The sequence below is a fragment of the Sebastes umbrosus genome, chromosome 9 (genome assembly GCF_015220745.1).
Source record: "Sebastes umbrosus isolate fSebUmb1 chromosome 9, fSebUmb1.pri, whole genome shotgun sequence".
NCBI lineage: Eukaryota > Metazoa > Chordata > Actinopteri > Perciformes > Sebastidae > Sebastes > Sebastes umbrosus.
In genome coordinates, this window is record NC_051277.1 from 9298467 (window position 1) to 9320562 (window position 22096).

General features: G+C 36.3%; 1 protein-coding gene and 1 long non-coding RNA gene across 4 annotated transcripts in view; one reads left to right on the forward strand and one right to left on the reverse strand.

Moving 5' to 3' along the window:
* The window catches only part of LOC119494738, a 205318-nt gene that overhangs the window by 168269 nt on the left and 14953 nt on the right, over positions 1 to 22096 (reverse strand). The gene's annotated exons all lie outside the window — the stretch shown is intronic.
* pitx2 (paired-like homeodomain 2) lies at positions 1736 to 17139 on the forward strand. Of its 3 annotated transcripts, XM_037780858.1 has the most exons (4): positions 1736 to 2539; positions 5580 to 5649; positions 12368 to 12582; positions 15467 to 17139. In XM_037780858.1, exons 2-4 carry the CDS (start codon positions 5604 to 5606, stop codon positions 16019 to 16021), a joined length of 816 nt encoding a protein of 271 aa, XP_037636786.1. In that variant the 5' UTR covers positions 1736 to 2539; positions 5580 to 5603; the 3' UTR covers positions 16022 to 17139. The 3 variants fall into 3 exon arrangements, with proteins under 3 accessions (XP_037636786.1, XP_037636784.1, XP_037636785.1); XM_037780856.1 differs by lacking the exons at positions 1736 to 2539; positions 5580 to 5649 and adding an exon at positions 10708 to 11506; XM_037780857.1 differs by lacking the exons at positions 1736 to 2539; positions 5580 to 5649 and adding an exon at positions 10711 to 11404.

The following is a 22096-nucleotide window of genomic DNA, read 5'->3' on the forward strand; positions in this document are numbered from 1 at the left end:
AATTTACTCTTATAATTACTCCTTATAATAAGTCTATATAAGGCTGCATTTATTATATCACCTATGTGTCTTTTGGGATAGCATCAAACATATTCCTGATTCACCAGATTTGGCTCAGGAGGATGGATGTAGGGGTGTGGATGATGATGATGCGCTTGTTTTGCTTCAGAGGAATTTGTCTGCGCTAAAAACTGACTTAATTTAAAGGTCCCATATTGTAAAAAGTAAGATTTTCATGTCTTTTATATCATAAAGAAGGTTTAAGTGATATATAAATACTGTGAAAGTATCAAAACATTCGATCCATGGAGAAATACACACAGCCTGTATTCAGAAACTGTGCGTTTGAAACAAGCCCTTAGGATTGCTGTCCCTTGTGATGTCACAAATCTACAATATTTAGACCATTTCACAGTTTTAAACATAAACATTCTAAATGTGTCCCAGTTTATTTCCTGTTGCAGTGTAATGTGAATGACATCAGCTGACAGGATGTAAACATGGACCCAAACTGTTTCCTAGCAACGCAATTGTGTTGCCATTCCGTTGAAATGCACTAAAATGGAGCGTTTCAGACAGAGGGGGAAATACAGGTATATTAAGGCCGACAGTATGACGAAAAATAATGTTTTTTTTAACATTAAAGCATGTAGACATGTTCTAGTAGAAACACAAAATACAAGTAAGAACCTGGAAATGAGCATAATATGGGACCTTTAATGTCTACAGTCTTGATAAAATAAAGCTGATCAAAGCAGCTATTAAAAACTACATTTACTCTTATAATCCCTCCTTATAATAAGTCTATATAAGGTTGCATTTATTATATCACCTATGTGTCTTTTGGGATAGCATCAAACCCATTCCTGATTCCCCAGATTTGGCTCATGTGGATGGATGGAGAGGGATGTGGATGATGATGCTTGTGCTTGTTTTGCTTCAGTGTTCCCCAATTGCCTGGAAATTCCCGTGTGGGTGTGCGCATTAATTACCGGTTTAATGGGAGTATGACTAAAAATGTAAACGACGGATTAGGCGCGTGGAACGTCCGGTCTGCGCGCCTCACTTAAGATGCGAATGGGGAAAAAAATCAGTCTGTATCTAACGAAACCATAATCTATAAAGAACATTTGCATCCGAGCCAGCTGTTCACTTCATCTGCACATAAAATCCTGCAACACGATAGGACTCTGTCTGGCTCCTGAACGAGAGCTATAATAATGCATCTATTTATTTGTTTTCATCTCAATATTCAAAATATTACTATTAATACCACAAGGTCTAGGATGGGTGGGATGGGAGGGAGTCAAAGGGAGGGATTCGGGGGCAGAAGCTTTTATTTAAATATATTTTTTTGTTGTTGTTTTTTGTTATTTTTCCTATTTGGTGTTTTTTTCTTTTCTTTTTCTTTAGCTGCCAATTTTGTATTGATTAGTACATGGACATTTGTGATTATATTATTTTACTCTATTGGTGATCCATCAAATTTGTAAACCCCACCCTATATTATTATGCTTAAATACCAATAAAAAAAAATTGATCACAAAAAATATATATATATTCAATATATTGTGTGTCTTTTTTGTAAATATGTTAAATTGTGTTATAATCAGCGCCTACAACGGTCAAACAATGAGCTTAATTGGGCGTTAATTAGGCTCTAATTTGCTGATTACATAATAGGAATCTGATCTGGGACTTTTAAATACAGTATTTCTTTAAATTAACAGCCAGTAAAGTGGGTTTAGTCATGAATTAGTGATGGCTGTTGTTTATTTACGCGCGCAAGAGTTGAGATAATAAGCAGTTTGAGTTGCTTGTTGTAAATTGCAGGTTGCGTTTAGGCAAATTGAACCATTAAGGTTGTATGTTTTTCTGCATGATGCCTGCAGCTCAGATGGTGCAGTGTTACAGTGAAGCCAACAGGAATATCAGCCTTATATTATTTATTTTTCTTTTTTAAAGATGCCATCCTGGATTTTATTTTTTTGGTTTGATTGTTGTTGAAAGTTGAGAGGCTCGAAAGTTTGCCCTCTGCTAGACTAGACAGACACATGCATACACAAACACACCCCTTTAAAAAGACACACACACATACGCACGCGCGCACACACACGGAGGGTCCCTCTCGTGAGCTCAAAAAGAAGGAGGAAAAAAAAAGAAAGTTGAAGGAAGACAGAAGAGGACGAACCAAGGGGAGACTCGGATGAAAGCGCGCCTCCTTCGCTATTTCTCCTCGTAGATCTCCTGTAAATAGATGCTTATTTATGCGCATAAATGAAACTATCCTAAAAACGTATACAGGCGCTGCGTCTCTGCGTTTTTTTTTTTGGGATAACCACATCCATGCCCCAGGCTTCCGGACAGAAAACTTAGACTTTCAGCGCTACTGGACCTTGAAGTTGAAGAGTTTTTCGCTATAAAAACACAATTAACTGGTGTGCGAGTTGGTTTGGACGGTGGATATTTATCTCTTCGCTAGAGAGTAAAGCGCACAGACGGGCTGGGAAAGTCAAAACCACACCGGTGTCCTAGACTGGTAAGTGCAGCATAAGAGGAAGAGGAGGAGGAGGAGTAGAGGCACTAAAAAAGAAATAAGATGTGAGTTAATGCAAGTGGAGGAATTTGTTCCACTTCTTTGTTTTTTTGCCAGTTTCCTCATGTGAATTTCAAAGCCGTGGCTGTAACACGAAGGAGATATCAGAATTAGAATCAGAATCAGAATCTGGAATCAGAATCAGAATCAGAATCAGAATCAGAATCTGGAATCAGAATCAGAATGTTGTGTTTATTGCCATGTGTAAGAAGTATACACTAGGAATTTGCTTTGGTTTTGTTTTGGTTTTGTTGGTGCAAGTTAAACAGTATAATAACAAAAGAATAGTTAAAAACGTTAGAATAAAAAAAATTGAATTTCTACCAATATACAATATGCAAAATAAGCTATAAACAAAAATAAACATGATATAAACAGATGTAGCGTGCAAATATTGCCGGTGTGCAAACAATCAGGTATGAAGTGATGTGACGGCATGGGTTGATAATGATGTATCATTAGCGGTGATGGAGTGTGAGGAAATTAAAAAAAAAAGAAACCTAAACCTATAAAACACTCTGTATACTGTCCTGCAGTTGTGAGAATTGTGAGAAAGCTGTTAAATATCAATTAAGGTGTCATTTTTTTAGCATCATATCCTGCAGCTTGTCAGTTTTGGTGCTCTAAAATGATGATTTAAGTTCCAATAAAATGCGTAAAATGGTGCATAAAGTTAACAAACAAAGCCTATAAACAAGCCTAGGATAAATACAATTGTGCGTCAGCTCTCCAAAGCAAATTCTAAATACATGTTAATTAAAAAAAAACAAGGAGTAACGTGAGTACAGATGTGTTTTATCCTCCTCTGCATGCTTTTGCAATATGGGGAGAAAAAAACTTGGGGTAAAAAGAGGCGACGTTCACGGTCTCACGCCTTTAATGAATACAGGACCATATGGTGGAGGTTAGTCGATTCATCTCCCGGTAAAAGGCTGCACTCTCATGCTCCACTGTGTTAATTTCAGAAGTAAAGCCGGTTGTGAGGCAATGCCAGCTTTCTGTCTGCACTGGGCCTCACGCCACGTGAGTCACACTGATTCATATCAACTGTTGGTCTGTTGGTGGTGGTGAGAGCACAGAGAGGAATATATGAACGGGATTAATACAAGCAATCAGAATATTAATGCAGGTATACCTTTAAACCGCTCTGGATCTACACTGGGGCATATGTTGGAAAAAAATTGAATTAAATATTTATTACCAGATTTAATTACCACCAAACCACCGTGACAACATGATCAGAAATTATTTTATATTTTAGGTTTTCATTATTATTATTATTATTATTATTATTATTATTATTATTATTATTATTATTATGTTTTTATTTTATTTTTTATTTTTATTGAATTAAATATGTATTATCAGGTTTAATTACAACCAAACCACCGTGACAACATGATCAGAAATTATTTTATATTTTAGGCTTTTATTATTATTATTATTATTATTATTATTATTATTATTATTATTGTTTTAATTTTAATTTTATTATTTTTAGTAGTATTGTTATTAATGGTGTACGTGTTGAATATATATTTTAAGACATTATGCCATCGTATTTTTATTTTTTTTGTCCCATATTCGTTTTGAAATTTGCGCAATATTATCGATGGAAATTTATCACACAATATAGATATTTTTTTAATGTTTATTTCCTCTAACTTTTAAGGGAATACATGCCTTTAATTTGAAGTCTCCAACAACAAAATATACCAAAAAAAAAAAATCAAAACAAATCCTTCGATGTAGAAATTGTGTCCATATTTTTACACAATAAAATAAAACACAGTAAAATGCATAAATAAGACCAGGGTGAGATTTGAGAGGCCAGGCAGGCTGAAATATTGGAAGGAGCCCTCATTAAATCTCCCTGATTAGATAACACTGAGCCTCATGCAATAACCTCCCACCTTACAGTCTGACCCCCACTATTTCATTTTGCAGAAGAAAGGTTGTGCAGGTACATGCAGTAAAAATTTAACCTCCAATATCTGCATCTTCTGAATCAGAGAAGAAGAAAAAACATAAAGCTCACAGATGATGTAGAGCAGGTGAAGAGAAGAGCTGAGGAAAATGGTTAACAGCATGACTGCATGCAAATTCCCCCCGACTTGAATTATCATAAGCAAACAGTGTGAGCCTGGACTAATAAAACCCCATCTGTGTAACTTCATATCGAGGTAGTATGGAGGGCTGCGATAATGAATTTTGTAATATCCCACCGACAGACATCTCAATCAGACTCTAATCCTGTGATTTTACTACGGAATCACTCCACTTCCAACTGCAGGCTGCACACAAAAACACACACACAAGCAGAACACGGCGGGTTTTATATATTCAGACTGCACAAAAAATAAATATTACACTGGAAATATATATAACAATACATGATGGAGAGATAAAAGTGACTTTTATACTCTAATTTCTCTTAAATCAAGCGAAAAAAAACATCAGAATGATGAGATTATTAATTTTCTCTAACGCAAATCATCTTGTTTCCATTATTTTTTTTTAATCCAGAGAGGTTTTATATGTATTATTCGGCCTTAGATCATAATGTGCAGTTATTTCTCTGACACAGGTGAAATTAAATTGGAAATAAATCGATCACTGACTCATTTTTACAAAAAGAAACCTTTCAGACCACAATAAGACTCATTAAAATGCACATTTTTGCAGCCATAATTAGAGTGAACCGCCGCTAATATCCAAACTTTCTTTTATGCATTTACTTTATTATAAAGTATTATGCTCTTGTGCGAATTCCACATCAATTTGTAATATTTTTTCCTTAACACCACCAGCATTTTGTTCTTGTAATCTAATACTCATCCTTTGCGCACACTACTATTCTTTTTATTCTCATGTTGACTCCAAATATTATTGAGTGCAGAAGTATAGGATTGGATGTCAGTGAACGGTGGTTGTTTACCAATTTAAACTCTAATTGTGGCTCTTTTGTCTGTTTTTTTTACAGAAGCGGTTTCCTTAAATTGCCATAATGGACTCCCACTGCCGCAAACTGGCTACCACCTGCGCGCAAATAGGTGAGTATCTGATCCATCATCGTCAATACACTGCTGTTCTCACAGATCACAGAAATAATAAAACAGGATTATTTTAGATTTAGTCTAATTTTTCATAGTATTTCTTTATCTATTATATTTTATTCTATACATGAAAAACGACACTCTAAATAAGTCTATAGGGTTTATGTGTTTTCAAACAAGATATTTATTAATTACAACTAATATCTTGATTTCATTTACTGCATTTTAATTGAAAAAAAGTGGCCCAAACACTTCATGTCTTGATCTTAAAATCTGATTTTGTTAAAAAAAAAAAAGTGTTCTGGCATTACTTAGTGAGCCAGTTATTTCTAACTTGTAGTTTTTGTGAGTTTTCTTAAAAACAAGCTCAACATCTTTAATTAAAAAGGCAAAATAATACTCATAAAATAATCTTCCATTGTCCTCTTCACAATTTCAACTCGCACTTTTAATTTGTAAGACTTTAAGATCTAAAATGTGATGGAAAAAAAGCTGCTTTAGTTAGATTTTTTTCTGGTTTTGTTGCTTAATGTTTAGTAGTCGCAGATATGTTGGCCTCTTTGCTCGTCGTTGTTCGTGAATGCAGCTTTGTTAGTTGTCTTAGAGAGACACCTGGTGGTCGGATGTGGATCTGCATTTTCAGAGCATCATCCGAGGATTTGATCCGGATGACAGCGACGTTATTAGTTGTAATTAGAAGATGGACACATCTTATTATAGCCTTTAATTGACAAATTGACTGACCTTTGGCACAATAAGACAAAAAAAACATATTTGTATGTGCTTGTATACTTCGATTATATTTGAATTAACTGCAACATGTTTTTCCTAAATAACATTTACGAATAAACACCCCAACAAGAAAAAAAACAGAATCTATTGCTCGACAAAGTCTGGGATTTATTAATTATTGTCTAACGTGGCGAAAATGAAAATGACATCAGGTCTTGTTAGGTGTCTTAAACGAATCACCAATAACTCTCACTCTGTTTCATTTAGCCAGGCATTGATGGGGCAATATGGGACAGACAGAGGGCAGGCTGTTCATAGCTCCACAGCTGCACCATTGATTAAGAATAATAGGATAACTAAAATAAAAACAGAAGAGTGATGCTTGCAAATATAGACCCAGCAGCAGCAGCAGCAGCGCCAACTGTTTGGCTGTAATGTATGCAGCGCTTGTTGGATTGACTCCGGGGAAAACTAAATGTATAATGAAAGCCCATTCGTGAGGAGGAATATCCTAATGGAGGAATCTGATGTCTCCTTAATCCTATGTAAAAAAAAAAAAAGCCTTGTCGTCTCCCCCTATATTGACTGAATTGCTAATTAATGGCCCTCAATGGCGGAGGCCTATTGCGCGCAGTAATCCGCAGAAGAGAGATATAAAGCATTCAGAAGGTAGAAATGAAGAGGAAACCGATAATCCACTTCAAGTTTAGTATTACAACACGGCTGGAATGGGGGAAAAAAGGAGCAACAGACTTGTTTGCTGCTTGGGGTAAAATAATAATTATTTTATTTTATTTTTTTTACAATATGTTTATTGGGTTTTCTTATTTTTGCAAACACAATAGGAATAAAAAACAACAACAACAACAACAAACAAACACTGGTACAGCTCAGATCAATAAAAATGTACATAGGAGGTCATAGGAAATAGTCCATAGTGCAGGGAAGTCACAGGATATATGAGTTCATGTTCACTATAATAATTATTTTTAATAAAATAGTAATTTTGAAATATAAAATGTTATACAATTTATGTAATGCACACTATTATTAATTACGAAATAGGCCTAATAATATATTTTTTACGTATATTTTCCCATTTTAAACAGCCTTTTAGTGAATGTTTGGAAGTGTAAAGGCATGATTTTATGGTTTACCCATAACAAATAACCTGTTAATGAAAATAAATACATTAAAATGGCAGCATAATTTTGAAATATACAATTTTATAGAATTTATGTAATGTATATAATGCATACAGTGCACTTTAGACCAAGCTACTGGAGTTACCCTGCACTATACTCACTTTTAACAGTCTCTTCTGCACTATATTCACTTTTTTAATAGTCGTGTATCACAGCTGTTACCCTGCACTATATTCAGTCTTAACAGTTTTCTTCATCTCCTTGCATTTTTATATCCGATATATTTTTTTGTACTTTGCACTTCTAACTTTTTTACTGCCTTTTTACAAACATGTTTTTGCACTATGGAACTGTGATGCTGGAAACTTGAATTTCCCTCGGGATCAATAAAGTTACTATCTATCTATCTAATGTACACTATTATTAATTATGAAATAGGCCTAATAATATTTATATATATCCCATTTTAAACAGCCTTTTAGTGAATGTTTGGAAGTGTAAAGGCATGATTTTATGGTTTACCCATAAAAATAATTAATGAAAATAAAACATTACTATTAAATGACACATGAATGATTCTATATCTTAAAAATGTGCATCATCTTAATTTAATTACTCCAGAGAGCATCCAAACAAGGTTTTATTGCTCTGTTTGAGAAGCGATTGGCTCCCTATGTTTTAATAAAGTCTCCTCGGAGTGCGCGTGTGCGTGTGTTGCATACAGTCTATGGTCTCGTGGTATTTATATATCAGAGGCTTTCACGGGATTAGCCCTGCAACTTCTTAACAGCGCCAAGTCCAAAATGTGCGTCCGCCTGGACACGTGGACATGGGAAGTGATGATGAACAAAATTGTGTTATGGAATAAGAATATAATCAATATTTAAAGTATTTTTTTTCCTCCCTACATTGGTATGAATCGCAGTAATTGGACGTGGAAGTCCATCAGTCCATCGCTTCAATCACCTGTTACCCAGCTGACATTTCTCCACCCTCCAACCTTGAAAATTAAAGTCGCATTTGTTTGATTAGACATGTTTACTTTGCCTTAACGCGTCACAATCTTTGGGGAGTTATAGGTTGAAAAAAAAAAAATGTGCTGCATGCCGCATATCAACTCAAACTCATTAAAAGTCCTCCTTCAGAAATTCTTAGGCAAATGAGAGTCTTATCAGATTAAAAGAAAAAAAAAAAGCACTATACAGGAGTGCATGGCTGAGAACACACGGAGGGGTCCAGACGCAAAGTGAGAGGAGAGATCCAAGTTAAGCAGCCAGATAAAGTAATCCGTCGTCAACAAAACTGAGTCCGCGTGGTTTTAACTGTGGGGATGATTTAATGGATATTTGAACCTCAACTCTGGGGAGGTCAAGAGGATCGTCTCATTTGACAACTAGTATGACTGACTGGCTGCATGCAGGGATGGAGTGGATAGTAAAGCACTTTGGTCACGTGTAGTGCTTCAAGCATGAAGTTGGATATAGGAGGATTACAATAGTGGTTGTTTGCCTTTAAGTCACGTAATTTCCTTGCTTAAGTTTTGCCACTTCCAGTGTTATTCTAACCCAAACCACAATCTTTTCCCACACATAACTAAGTAGTGTTGTTGCCTAAACCTAACTAGGTAGTGTTGTTGCCTAAACCTAACTAAGTAGTGTTGTTGCCTAAACCTAAGTAGTTTTGTTGCATAAACCTAAGTAGTGTTGTTGCCTAAACCTAACTAAGTAGTTTTGTTGCATAAACCTAAGTAGTGTTGTTGCCTAAACCTAACTAAGTAGTTTTGTTGCATAAACCTAAGTAGTGTTGTTGCCTAAACCTAACTAAGTAGTGGTGTTGCCTAAACCTAACTAAGTAGTATTGTTGCCTAAATCTAAATAAGTAGTTTTGTTGCCTTAACCTATCTAAGTAGTTTTGTTGCCTAAACCTAACTAAGTAGTGTTGTTGCCTAAACCTAACTAAGTAGTTTTGTTGCATAAACCTAACCAAGTCGATCTTTCCCTAAATCTAATTAAGTAGTGTTGTTGCCTAAACCTAACTAAGTAGTTTTGTTGCCTTAACCTATAGTTTTGTTGCATAAACCTAACCAAGTCGATCTTTTCCTAAATCTAATAGTGTTGTTGCCTAAACCTTACTAAGTAGTGTTGTTGCCTAAACCTAACTAAATAGTTTTGTTGCCTAAACCTAACTAAGTAGTGTTGTTGCCTAAACCTAACTAAGTAGTGTTGTTGCATAAACCTAACCAAGTCGATCTTTCCCTAAATCTAATTAAGTAGTGTTGTTGCCTAAACCTAACTAAGTAGTTTTGTTGCCTTAACCTATAGTTGTGTTGCATAAACCTAACCAAGTCGATCTTTTCCTAAATCTAATTAAGTAGTGTTGTTGCCTAAACCTAACTAAGTAGTTTTGTTGCCTTAACCTATAGTTTTGTTGCATAAACCTAACCAAGTCGATCTTTTCCTAAATCTAATAGTGTTGTTGCCTAAACCTTACTAAGTAGTGTTGTTGCCTAAACCTAACTAAATAGTTTTGTTGCCTAAACCTAACTAAGTAGTGTTGTTGCCTAAACCTAACTAAGTAGTGTTGTTGCCTAAACCTAACTAAGTAGTGTTGTTGCCTAAACCTAACTAAGTAGTTTTGTTGCATAAACCTAACCAAGTCTATCTTTTCCTAAATCTAATTAAGTAGTTTTTGTCACCTAACCTTCATACTTAACTTAAGTTACACCACTTTTGGTGTTATTTCAATACATGGCATAATGTACATGTCTGCATGGCAGTTATAGGTCAGTTGTGCCAAGTGCGCACAGACCGTTTTTTTTGGTGCAGTCTGGCACATCCCTCCTTTTGAAGCTCTTTTCCCTTTAATCGCGTGTCCTTTCACGGGATCACTGTGCTGTGGCAGGCTGCTGTGTTTGATATTCAGTGTGCATCTTTTTTTTTTCATACTTGCTTTCAATACAATCCGCTCTGTGGCTCGCTTTATCCACATTGAGTCAACTGAGTAAACTGCAGGCGACAGCAGAGCCATGCGAGCTGCGCAGCGCGGCTCAGCTTTGGGTATCAATAGAAACTGCATCGTTTTTTACTGGGCCACTGGACCCATCTCAATAAAATGAGGCCAAACTGTGTTATTTTCATTTTTTTTATTTGGTCTTGGGCTGCTGCATGCGCAACGGCAAACGGAGCGCCTCCGGGTATACGCGCATCTCTCTTTACATGCTTTTTATTTGGAAGAGGAAAAATAAGCGCCAGGCATAAACACATTGGCACACACACACATATCTCGTTTCGGCGAGCTCCGGTTGGTTGGACACGCCGTCATATATCCACATGGATGCGCCTGTATGGGCGGGCTCAGCGCGGTGACGTGGAAGGTCTGGAGAAGAGGCGCAGTTTGGCAACAGCTGAAATGAACAGAGAGCTGGTGGTAGTGTGTGTATGCCTCTGGATCTAATATCACCTACCTGTCCTTGTCACTCCTGATAGTCAGCCGAGGTATAGCCAGTATGGCAGCTCTAAATGACCTATTTTAAAGCATTTTTTCCAGTTTAAACAGATTTCATTATAGGAGGAGCTGCGTCTATTGTGCGTCTTTTTTTTTTGGAACAACTGAACACATTCCGCAGACGGACTTACTCTGCTTTTGACAGTTTTGCGATTTCTTCTAACCGATGAACTCTATGAGGGATCCTTTAAACACAGACCACCACCACCACCACCTAACAGGGAATAAACTTGCCTCCTCCACGCACCACCACCACCACACGGCTCACGCGATGGCCTCCAGCACTTTGCAGCCGCTGCAGCGGTCTGTGGACTCTAAACACCGGTTAGAGGTGCACACGGTGTCGGACACGTCCAGTCCGGAGTCTGTCGGTAAGAACAACCGAGCGGGATGCTGCAGATGTTCTCAGCCAAGTCGACGCAGCAGATGTCATCTACATGATACCAAACAAACGACGGCTCCCATTATTAAACGTAAAGGGAGTTTAATGTGCATGCAAATATAGGCGATTATTATAGCTGTCGTTTTATATTCAGAATTAGTTTTGTGTTGTGAAAAAGTTTCTGTGTTATGGAAATGAAAGTTGTCTTGTGTCAACTGGAATTAGTGAGGGATTTTACTCATATAGGCTACTCGACAAACAACATACAAAACTGTCATCATGATAGAAGATTAAACATTTTTCTTCAACGTGAACTTTTTTTTTTTGGTGTCCAGAAAACAGGCACTCGAAACAGTCTTATAGCCCTTATTAGATATAAATGTATGACACAGAACTAAAATGACATAAAAACTAAAACAGATAATATATTATACACTCTTCCACTATTTCACTCATCATCTTCTTCCTCCTCCTTGAGCTTTTTTTCTTCTTCTTTTCTGTTCAGATTAAATCAAAATCAATTCAATTTACTAAAATCCAATAAAATGAAGGAAAATGCTAAATTCAAAACATTAAAACATGTATTTTATGAATCATTTGCTCCTCAGTGAAGTCAGACTGTGAGCATGTCTCATCCATTTCCCAACAGTGTCATGGATTCAGGATTGAGCTTTGTCTTGTGTCAACTGGAATTAGTCAGGCATTTACTCATACAGGCTACTCAGATTAAATCAAAAGGTCAATTTACTAAAATCCCATCAAATGAAGGAAAATGCTAAATTCAAAAAAGAAAAATTGGTTTATTTTATGAATTATTTGTTCCTCGGTGAAGTCAGACTGTGAGCAGCAGTGTCATGGATTCAGGATTTATTTTTTATTCCCTACTTTACTTTAGCACACAGCCCCTTACTTAATCCGGCTGACTCAATCAACCTCTTTTCCTCTTTGACAGAAAAAGAAAAGAACCAAAATAATAAAAACAACAACAACAACGACGACTCTTCGGATGACCCGTCTAAAAAGAAGCGTCAGCGGCGGCAGAGGACTCACTTCACCAGCCAGCAGCTGCAGGAACTGGAGGCGACTTTCCAGAGGAACCGCTACCCGGACATGAGCACCAGAGAGGAGATAGCCGTGTGGACCAACCTCACAGAGGCGCGGGTCAGGGTGAGTACTCCTCTGGGTGCAAAAAACAACATTTGTATTATTTATATTATTACCCGGTTAACCTACAAATTACCTTAAAGGTCCCATATTATGCTCATTTTCAGTTGCATACTTGTGTTTTGTTTTTCTACTAGAACATGTTTACATGCTTTAATGTTAAAAAAAAAACTTTATTTTCCTCATGCTGTCGACCTGAATATACCTGTATTTACCGTCTGTCTGAAACGCTCCGTTTCAGCGCATTTTGACGGAATTGCAACATTAACATTGCTAGTCAACAGCTTGGGTCCATGTGTACTTCTTGTCAGCTGATGACATTCACATATACACTGCAAACAGTAAATAAACTGGGACACATTTAGAATGTTTTATGTTTAAAATTGTGTCAAGGATCTAAATATTGTATATTTGTGACATCACAAATGGGCAGAAATCCTAGAACGGCTTGTTTCAAATGCAGAGTTTCTGATAAATGGGCTGTGTGTATTTCCCTGTGGATTGAGTGTTTCGATACTTTCACAGTCTTTATATAGGATTTAAGCCTGCTTTATAATACAAAAAAACATGAAAATCTCAATTTTTTATAATATGGGACCTTTAATATTATTACGCACGGACACCCAAACTTTACGCACGGCTTGAATTCCCTTGGAAATAATGTAGGACACAGTTTATTTAGCTGGGAAAACAAATAATCAGAGTCTTGTTTAAATAAACTGCTGGTTCAAACTCATTTTAATTAGTATATGTTTGTTTATTAAGCTAAATATAATTCCAATCCTCTGCACACACAATGCAAAATAATCTATTTCAGCACAACTTTTAGAGTTATAGTTTCAAGTTTATTTGTCATATGCATTTAAAAGTACAGTGTACAGTGAAATGCAATGAAATGCATTTTACCCTGGCTCTCTCTCAGCCCTTAAAATCTATAAAGAGTACAGTTGATAAATACTACAAATACTTAATTTGTCGTTCTCGGCACACTTTAATCTTTTTCGTATTAAAAAATATGACTCAAATTAACTGTTATTTGCCTTATTATGTGTATTTACACGCTATTAACGTTGTTAACAGTCGAGGCTGTTGACATTAGTCGGTGGTGGCAGATACCAGTCGTGTTTCTCCTGTTCGTGTGAAAGAGGTGCAAAGCTGGTATTTTGCGATTGCCGCCTTGGTGCTGTGTGATTGAGGTCAGCTTGTTTGTGGAAGCTCTGCAGAGGGAATACACATCCTCTCCTCTCCATGTTAAGATGGTGCAGTGTCCACCAGAGTCAGAACTAAACATGCATTCAGTTATTATGCACCAAATATGTGGAACAAGCTCCCAGAAACCTGCAGGATAAACTCCAACTCTGAGTTCTTTTAAATCAAAACTTTCCTGTTTGCTGCTGCTGCCTTCTATTAAACCAGATAATGATCTTATTATACTGCACTAGAGCTTTTTACTCTTGTGTGTTATATTCTATTTTTTATTCTGTTTTTATTTTCTAATATTTTTCTAACTGTTTTAATTCATGTTCTTTTGCACATGTTTCTTGAATGTTTATTGTAAAGCACTTTGAATTGCCCTGTTGCTGAAATGTGCTCTACAGATAAAGCTGCCTTGCCTTGCAGTGAGAGTTCAGTGTGTATTCTGCTCAGATAAAGACGGAGTCAAAGCGGGATTGTCTGCAAGGGGACAATAACGATTAATAAAAGAGTGTTTGGATTTAGGAAAACAATATTTAAATGCGTAATTCAAATTAAGCACCAACACCACAAAATGAAAGAAGCTGTGTCTGATATTAAAATGGAACTCTGTCCAGATTAAAAAAAAAAATACAGATTAATAAAGAGTGTTTGGATTTAGGAAAAATTAAAATTAATAATAATTACTTACAGCACATATTTGACTTGATAAAAGAACAAAATGTGTTTTTTAATTAACTTTCTAAAAAGTAGCAGATATTTACACACAAACTGATGCATGAGTGTATGGCTGAGGTAAATGGGACGAATGGGTGTTTTAGCCCTCGTGGTTAATAATTCAAATTAAGCACCAACAACATAAATATTAAAGAAGCTGTTGTCTGATATTATAAATGTCCAGATTAGCAAGAAAATATAGAGATATTTTTTTGATGTTGTCTTTCTTCTTTTCTTTTTCTGTAGCTGCTTGCCAATTTTGTATTGATTAGTACATGGGCATTTGTGATTATATTATTTTACTCTATTGGTGATCTATCAATTTGTAACCCATTTTAAAATATGTTAAATTTTGTTATAATCATCGCCTACAACGTTCAAACAATGAGCTTAATTGGGCGTTAATTAGGCTCTAATTTGCTGATTGCATAATAGGAAACCGATCTGGCACTTTAAATACAGTATTTCTTTAAATTAACAGCCAGCAAAGTGGGATTATATTATTTTACTCTATTGGTGATCTATCAATTTGTAACCCCACCCTATATAATTATGCTTAAATACCAATACAAAACTGATCACAAAAAAAAGAAATAATTTTCAAAAATAATTTCTAAAGGTAGCACATCAGTTCTTACATCACTCCGCCAATCTTAATCATCACTCACCTTACAAGCACATAAAGTGCGCCATATCAAACTTAATGAGCAGAATACAATAGGTGTATAAAATAAGTCTTTACAAAAATAAATCTTACATTAGCAAGAAAATAAAGAACAATTAAAAAAAAAAAAAAATTCCAACCTTGCAGTCATGTCTGTATTATTTTACTCTATTGGTAATCTATCAATTTGTAACCCTAACCCTATATAATTATGCTTAAATACCAATAATAAAAAATTGATCACAAAAAAAAAAAAAAATTCAAAAATACATTTCTAACCTGCTTATCATGTTGCTTTTGTGCTCTCTATAGGTTTGGTTCAAGAACCGTCGAGCCAAGTGGAGGAAACGTGAAAGAAACCAACAAGCCGAGCTCTGCAAAAACGGCTTCGGCCCTCAGTTCAACGGACTCATGCAGCCCTACGAAGACATGTACCCGAGCTACACGTACAACAACTGGGCCGCCAAGGGCCTCACGTCGGCCTCTCTGTCCACCAAGAGCTTCCCCTTCTTCAACTCCATGAACGTCAACCCTTTGTCCTCGCAGACCATGTTCTCTCCGCCCAACTCCATCTCCTCCATGACCTCGGGCATGGTGCCGTCGGCGGTGACCGGCGTGCCTGGCTCCAGCCTCAACAGCCTCAATAACTTGAACAACCTCAGTAATCCGTCTCTCAACTCGGGCGTGCCCACCTCGGCGTGTCCCTACGCGCCTCCGACGCCTCCCTACGTGTACAGGGACACTTGTAACTCCAGCCTGGCCAGCCTGAGACTGAAAGCCAAGCAGCACTCCAGTTTTGGATACGCCAGTGTGCAGAATCCGGCTAATCTGAGCGCCTGCCAATACGCAGTGGACAGACCAGTCTAATACCTACACTACACTGCACTGCAAAAAATGACCACCTTAGCAAGTTATTATAGGCTCTAGTAATACAAGTGGTATTGTTCTCTAAAAAGGAATGGGGAGAGATAATTGTACGTTTTTCAGGAAAATTATGGCATTTTTCTTGATACTAGTCTGACTTTTTCCTCACTTTAGCAAAGTCATTATAGGCTAGAAAAGTGGTATTGTTCTAGTGGGGAAATCTGGCAGAATTAATTGCAAGTTTTCAGGAAATGTATGGCAATAGTCTGAGTTTTTCCTCAAGATGTTGCCACTATAGTTCCTTGAAAAAAAAAAAACTCCTCTAATAAGCAAGTGAGATTATTCCATCCAGTTATTTTTGCACTGCACTGCAAAAAATGACCACCTTAGCAAAGTCATTATAGGCTAGTAAAAGTGGTATTGTTCTCTAAAAAGGAATGGGGAGAGATAATTGTACGTTTTTCAGGAAAATTATGGCATTTTTCTTGATACTAGTCTGACTTTTTCCTCACCTTAGCAAAGTCATTATAGGCTAGAAAAGTGGTATTATTCTAGTGGGGAAATCTGGCAGAGATAATTGCACGTTTTCAGGAAATTTATGGCAATAGTCTGAATCTTTCCTCAAGATGTTGCCATTATAGTTCCTTGAAAATCCCCCCAAACTCCACAAAGAAGCAAGTGAGATTATTCCATCCATTTATTTTTGCACTGCACTGCAAAAAAAATGACCACCTTAGCAAAGTCATTATAGGCTAGTAAAAGTGGTATTGTTCTCTAAAAAGGTGTGAGGAGAGATAATTGTACGTTTTTCAGGAAATTTATGTCATTTTTCTTGATACTAGTTTGACTTTTTCCTCAAGATGTTGCCACTATAGTTCCTTGAAAATCCCCCAAACTCCTCAAAGAAGCAAGTGAGATTATTCCATCCAGTTATTTTAGGGGGGAAACATGTAGACCAGTCTAATACCTGCACTGCACTGCAAAAAAAGTGACCACCATAGCAAAGTCATTATAGGCTAGTAAAGTGCTAGATTTCCCCACTAGAACAATACCACTTTTACTAGCCTATAATGACTTGCTAATGACCACCATAACACCCCAGTCTGGTCTTGTAATCACCCCTCAGAAACACATGTTTTCACCCAAAAATAACTGGATGGAATAATCTCACTTGCTTCTTTGAGGAGTTTTGGGGATTTTCAAGGAAACTACTGGCAACATCTTCAAGGAAAAAGTCCGACTAGTATCAAGAGAAATGCCATAAATTTCCTGAAAAACGTACAATTATCTCTTCCAGATTTCCCCTCTAGAACAATACCACAGATAATTTTACGTTTTTCAGGAAATTTATAGCATTTATCTTGATACTAGTCTGACTTTTTGCTCAAGATGTTGCCACTATAGTTCCTTGAAAATCCCCCAAACTCCTCAAAAGAAGCAAGTGAGATTATTCCATCCATTTACATGTGGTTTTGAGGGGTGATTACAAGACCTACCTGCACTGCAAAAAAAATGACCACCGTAGCAAGTTATTATAGGCTACAGTAAGTGGTATTGGAGTGGGGGAAATCTGGCTGAGATAATTGGAAGTTTTTCAGGAAATTTATGGCATTTTATCTTGATACTAGTCTGACTTTTTCCTCAAGATGTTGCCACTAGTTCCTTGAAAATCCCAAGAGGCAAGTAAGATTATTATGAGGGGTGATTACAAGACCAAATGGGTTGTTATGGTGGTCATTAGCAAGTCATTATAGGCTAGTAAAAGTGGTATTGTTCTCTAGAAAGGAGTGGGGAGAGATAATTGTACGTTTTTCAGGACATTTATGGCATTTTTCTTGATACTACACTGTTAAGAATTTCCCAGTAAAATAACAGTAAAGAACTGGCAGCAGGGTTGCCTTTATGTTACTGTAAAATAAACATTATACTGTTGCTGAAATTTACAGCTTTGTACTGTTAATGAAAAATACAGTTTGAACTGTTTTTTTTTATTAATTTCACAGTATTTTACAGTTAATTTACTGTTTAAAGATACATTATATAGCTGTTTTTCCACCTTTCTTTTACATTATCTAAATAAATAGACTTAGCGTGTCACAGACATAGGAATAGTCACACTAAATACAATTAAAGGCACTTGTTAGGAAAAAGGTTATAATAGTCTTGTTGACACTTTTCCCAAAATGTCTGTCTATAGCTGAGCACAGAATGCAAACCATAACAACATGTGAGTGAAGAACAGAGCTAATTCACTGATTTTACAATCATGTACAATGTACGAGCCTCACATGTGCAGATCAGGTCCCAGAATTCAAAAAATACTGCATGAAACTGTTACTGATGATACTTTAGACAGTTGATTAACAGTAAGGTTAATACTGTTGAAATCGTGCTGTAAATTAACAGTAATTGTTTACAGTGTAGTCTGACTTTTTTTTCAAGATGTTGCCACTAGTTTCCTTGAAAATCCCCCAAACTCCTCAAAGAAGCAAGTGAGATTATTCCATCCATTTACATGTGGTGTTGAGGGTCATTACAAGACCAAATGGGTTGTTATGGTGGTCATTTTTTTTGCAGTGTGCTGGTAATCACAAACAGCCGGCCACAGGAACAAGAGACTACTACAACTACTTTTTTTTTTCATTTTTCAAAAAGGGCACTATAGAAGACTGAACCACTGAAACAAGCTCAGCTCCAGAGTCGGAGTAAAAAAAAACTGAAATGGGAGATTTTTAGTTTTATTCCCCCTTTGATGAGTCCAGGTCTGCTTCACACTGCAACACAGTTTAAAAAACAAAAAGGCCTGTTTTATTTTTCATATAGCTCGTCATGAGTATTATTTTTCTTTTCTGGTGGATTCTTTTTTTGGACATTAATTGTTGACTGAAAAAGGTTGTATATATATTTGAATTATCATCTCCTGTTTGTCGAGGTCGAATGCGCTATAACCCCTCCAGTCCTCTCCAGGTTCAATTTATCAACGCATGTGGAAAGAAAAAAAAAAAAGAAAAACCTTAAAAAAGGAATCATGTTTTGCTTGCAAACAAAAAGGGAATGTACATACTAAAAAAACGCACCAGTTGTGTGTTTCTAACATATTATAAATTTATTATTAATTAATGTCTGTGTGAATATCGATTTAGAATAGCAATTCTGGATTTAAAAAAAAAAAAAAAAAGAAAAAAGAAGAAGAAGCATCAAAAATGTTCCTGCGACAAATTATTTGTTTTTTTTTGCTCTGTGTATACTATTTGGTACGGAATTATTTTTTTTTTTTTTTTTTTTTTTTTTTTCAACATCCAAAAAAACTATTGTGTTTTATTTAATGGAAGTAAATATATTGTTCAAAAATCATTCTGATGTTATTGAATCTTTGTGTTGGAACTCCGTTAGTGGAGTGGAAAGCAATGACAGTCTTGTCTATAGCCTTTCGATTATGTGAGGTGCTTGAATCTATAGAGGAAAACAATGGGCTGCTCCAATACACATAGTGGCGAGATGCTCAGTCAGATTAACTGCTGAATACATGTCTGCCTGCTCAGACAAGGACCTCGGCTGCATGGCCACTGGTGCTTGAAATAACACGGGAATCAACAAAACAGGAGTTGGACCACACAACAGTGACAATAGTCCATTAGGGGGTTTGAAGACTTTGTAGTTCGCTGAAGGGGATTATTAGAAAAACACATTACAATCCACAGTTTTAAATTCTATTAATGCTTTAATATGGATTTTATTGAAAAATAAATAGTCTAAAGACACATTTTACAGATTAATTTATTAAGATGATGCGTAAAATGTAATTGTGGTATCTAAATTAACCATAAAGATAATTTGTTTAGAGCTTAAAGCAAGTATTGCTTCATGTTTTGCTCCACAAATCCAAAAATTATCTTTATTCAGCCTATACCTGACTCACACATGCATCTGTTTGCTTTGTGGTTTTTCTTTAAGTCATGCTTTATAGTGCGTAAATGTGCCATAGCAAAACAAAGCTATACGGTCTAGGGAAACTATGATTCACAAGCTTGAGCAAACAAGCTCTCACACACACACACACACACACACACACACACACACAGAGACACAGACAGAGACACAGAGAGATACAGAGGTATGTAGGCCAAAGCTGGCTGGAGGAGTGCTACTTTGGGGGTTTGTGCAGGCTGAGCTCACTTTTCAGCCTCATGATGTTGATATATGTTGTTATATTCTATTAAAAATCAATTATCACAAATTAACTATAATATCCAAGAAAAAAACAGCTTGTTGAAGGAGCTGATTTAGGATCTGATGTCATTCGACAAGAGGTCATCTCCCCAGGGAGGTTATTATGACGAGAAATAAATCAGTGAGTCCAAATAGCTGTTGAATAACAAACACAAAGAGAAGCATTCTTCTCTGTGAATACAAGTGATGTTCAGAGCTGCAGCCTGAACTCCTGAACTCAACCCTCCAGATTTAGATTTTGCCTTTTGTTGCACGAGTGTCACCTTTTGATGGAGCAATAATCAGCTGACAGGGGATAAGCCTCGGCTGCTGCTGATGCTTTAGAGGCGAATACGCACGTCTGCGGTCTCAATACACATCCACACAATCACCATGTGAACAGAGGATGACCTGAAGAGAAGAAGAGGCTGCAGAGGGAAATGTTCATTTGGTTGAAACGGTGCTCAGGACTGCAGACCTTCAGCTTCTCCTCCTCCTCTCTACAGCCTGCACAAGGTAAGAACTTATTCAAGATTAAAATGTAAAAAATGTGCCTTTTCTGTAGCTGCATGTTCACCCTTCAATTTAATTATAGATTTCTGCAGAGAAATTCCACAAAATAAGCTTCTTTTTTGCACCATGACTGCTTATATTCTGCTCACGTTTTTGATCTGAAATTAATATTCTAAATCCAGACTTGCTGCAGTCATTTATGCGTAAAACCAAATTCATTTTAAAGCAGGAAGACTACATGCTTCCCAGGCATATAACCACGCATAATAATAATAGAGGAGAAATATACACAATGAACTTTATAAACATGTTCCAACAAAAAAAGATACAATTATCAGTCTCTTGTTTAAATTCAGATTTGTCCTGCCTCAGTTTTTTGGACACTGACGCACACTATACATCTTAATGTGAGATTTGTTCCGCCAGCTGATTAAAAAAGAAAAAAAAATCCAATGTGGAGTAACACACCGAGCCGACACAGCTCTCACCTCCACTCCACTGGGAATTCAAATAGAAAGCGAGGAAGAGCAAATATCCAAACATGTAGCGTTACACCTCCAATCTAAATAATTAACAATCTCTCAATATTCATGCAGCGGCGGGTTTGGAAAAGAACCTGAGAACTCTACATGCCAGATATATCAGGGAGCAATGTTTTATAATTACACGCTATTGAGAGCTGGAATTCAATTTTCAATTTCTTTTTCTCTGAAAAACACAAGTTTTTGCAGAAGTGTCCTGACATGTTGGTGGCATTTCAACCAAGAAAACACAGAATATGAATGAGTGATGATTGATTTTAAAAACTAATGCAGGACATTTTTAGCAGCATTTAGCAGGTAAATAGTTATTTATTGCATGTATTTAGTTTCCATATCTATTAATTGCTTCAATGGTAAATATATAATTTAGAAGTGGACATTAATTCATTATATCAGTTATATTTATGGACAAATTAAAATTATTTTTTTTTGCATGTGTGCCTCATCTTCAAAACTATATGCAAATCAAGCATTTACTTCTTTTTTATTTACCCACAGAGGATATCCAACAAGCTTTTTATTTAAATTGGTGGAGTTTTAGGTTGTGTTTTTAACTGATGAGAAGCAGCAGAAGAGCTGTGAGTTGTTACGGGTTGTGGAAATGAACACAGATTTCAGGTGTTTCAGAGCATGCAAGGGTGATTTCTGATCAATAGTGTATTTTTGGAGGCAGGGAGTGATGTAACGGGTCAAAATTAAATCACAACAGGACTTCAGTGCTGAGACCAGGAAGCTTTCAAAACTCAGAGATCATGATTTTGACTTGCAGACCTTTAGCTGTAGACATTTAAAGGGAAAATCAATAATTTGTAGG

Excerpts from the sequence above, each read along its gene's own strand:
- pitx2 (XM_037780856.1), top strand. The coding sequence starts at position 11,200 with ATGAACTCTATGAGGGATCCTTTAAACACAGACCACCACCACCACCAC. Across the intron at positions 11,507-12,367 it reads GACGGCTCCCATTATTAAAC|AAAAAGAAAAGAACCAAAAT; the intron begins GTAAAGGGAGTT and ends CCTCTTTGACAG. Across the intron at positions 12,583-15,466 it reads TCACAGAGGCGCGGGTCAGG|GTTTGGTTCAAGAACCGTCG; the intron begins GTGAGTACTCCT and ends TGCTCTCTATAG.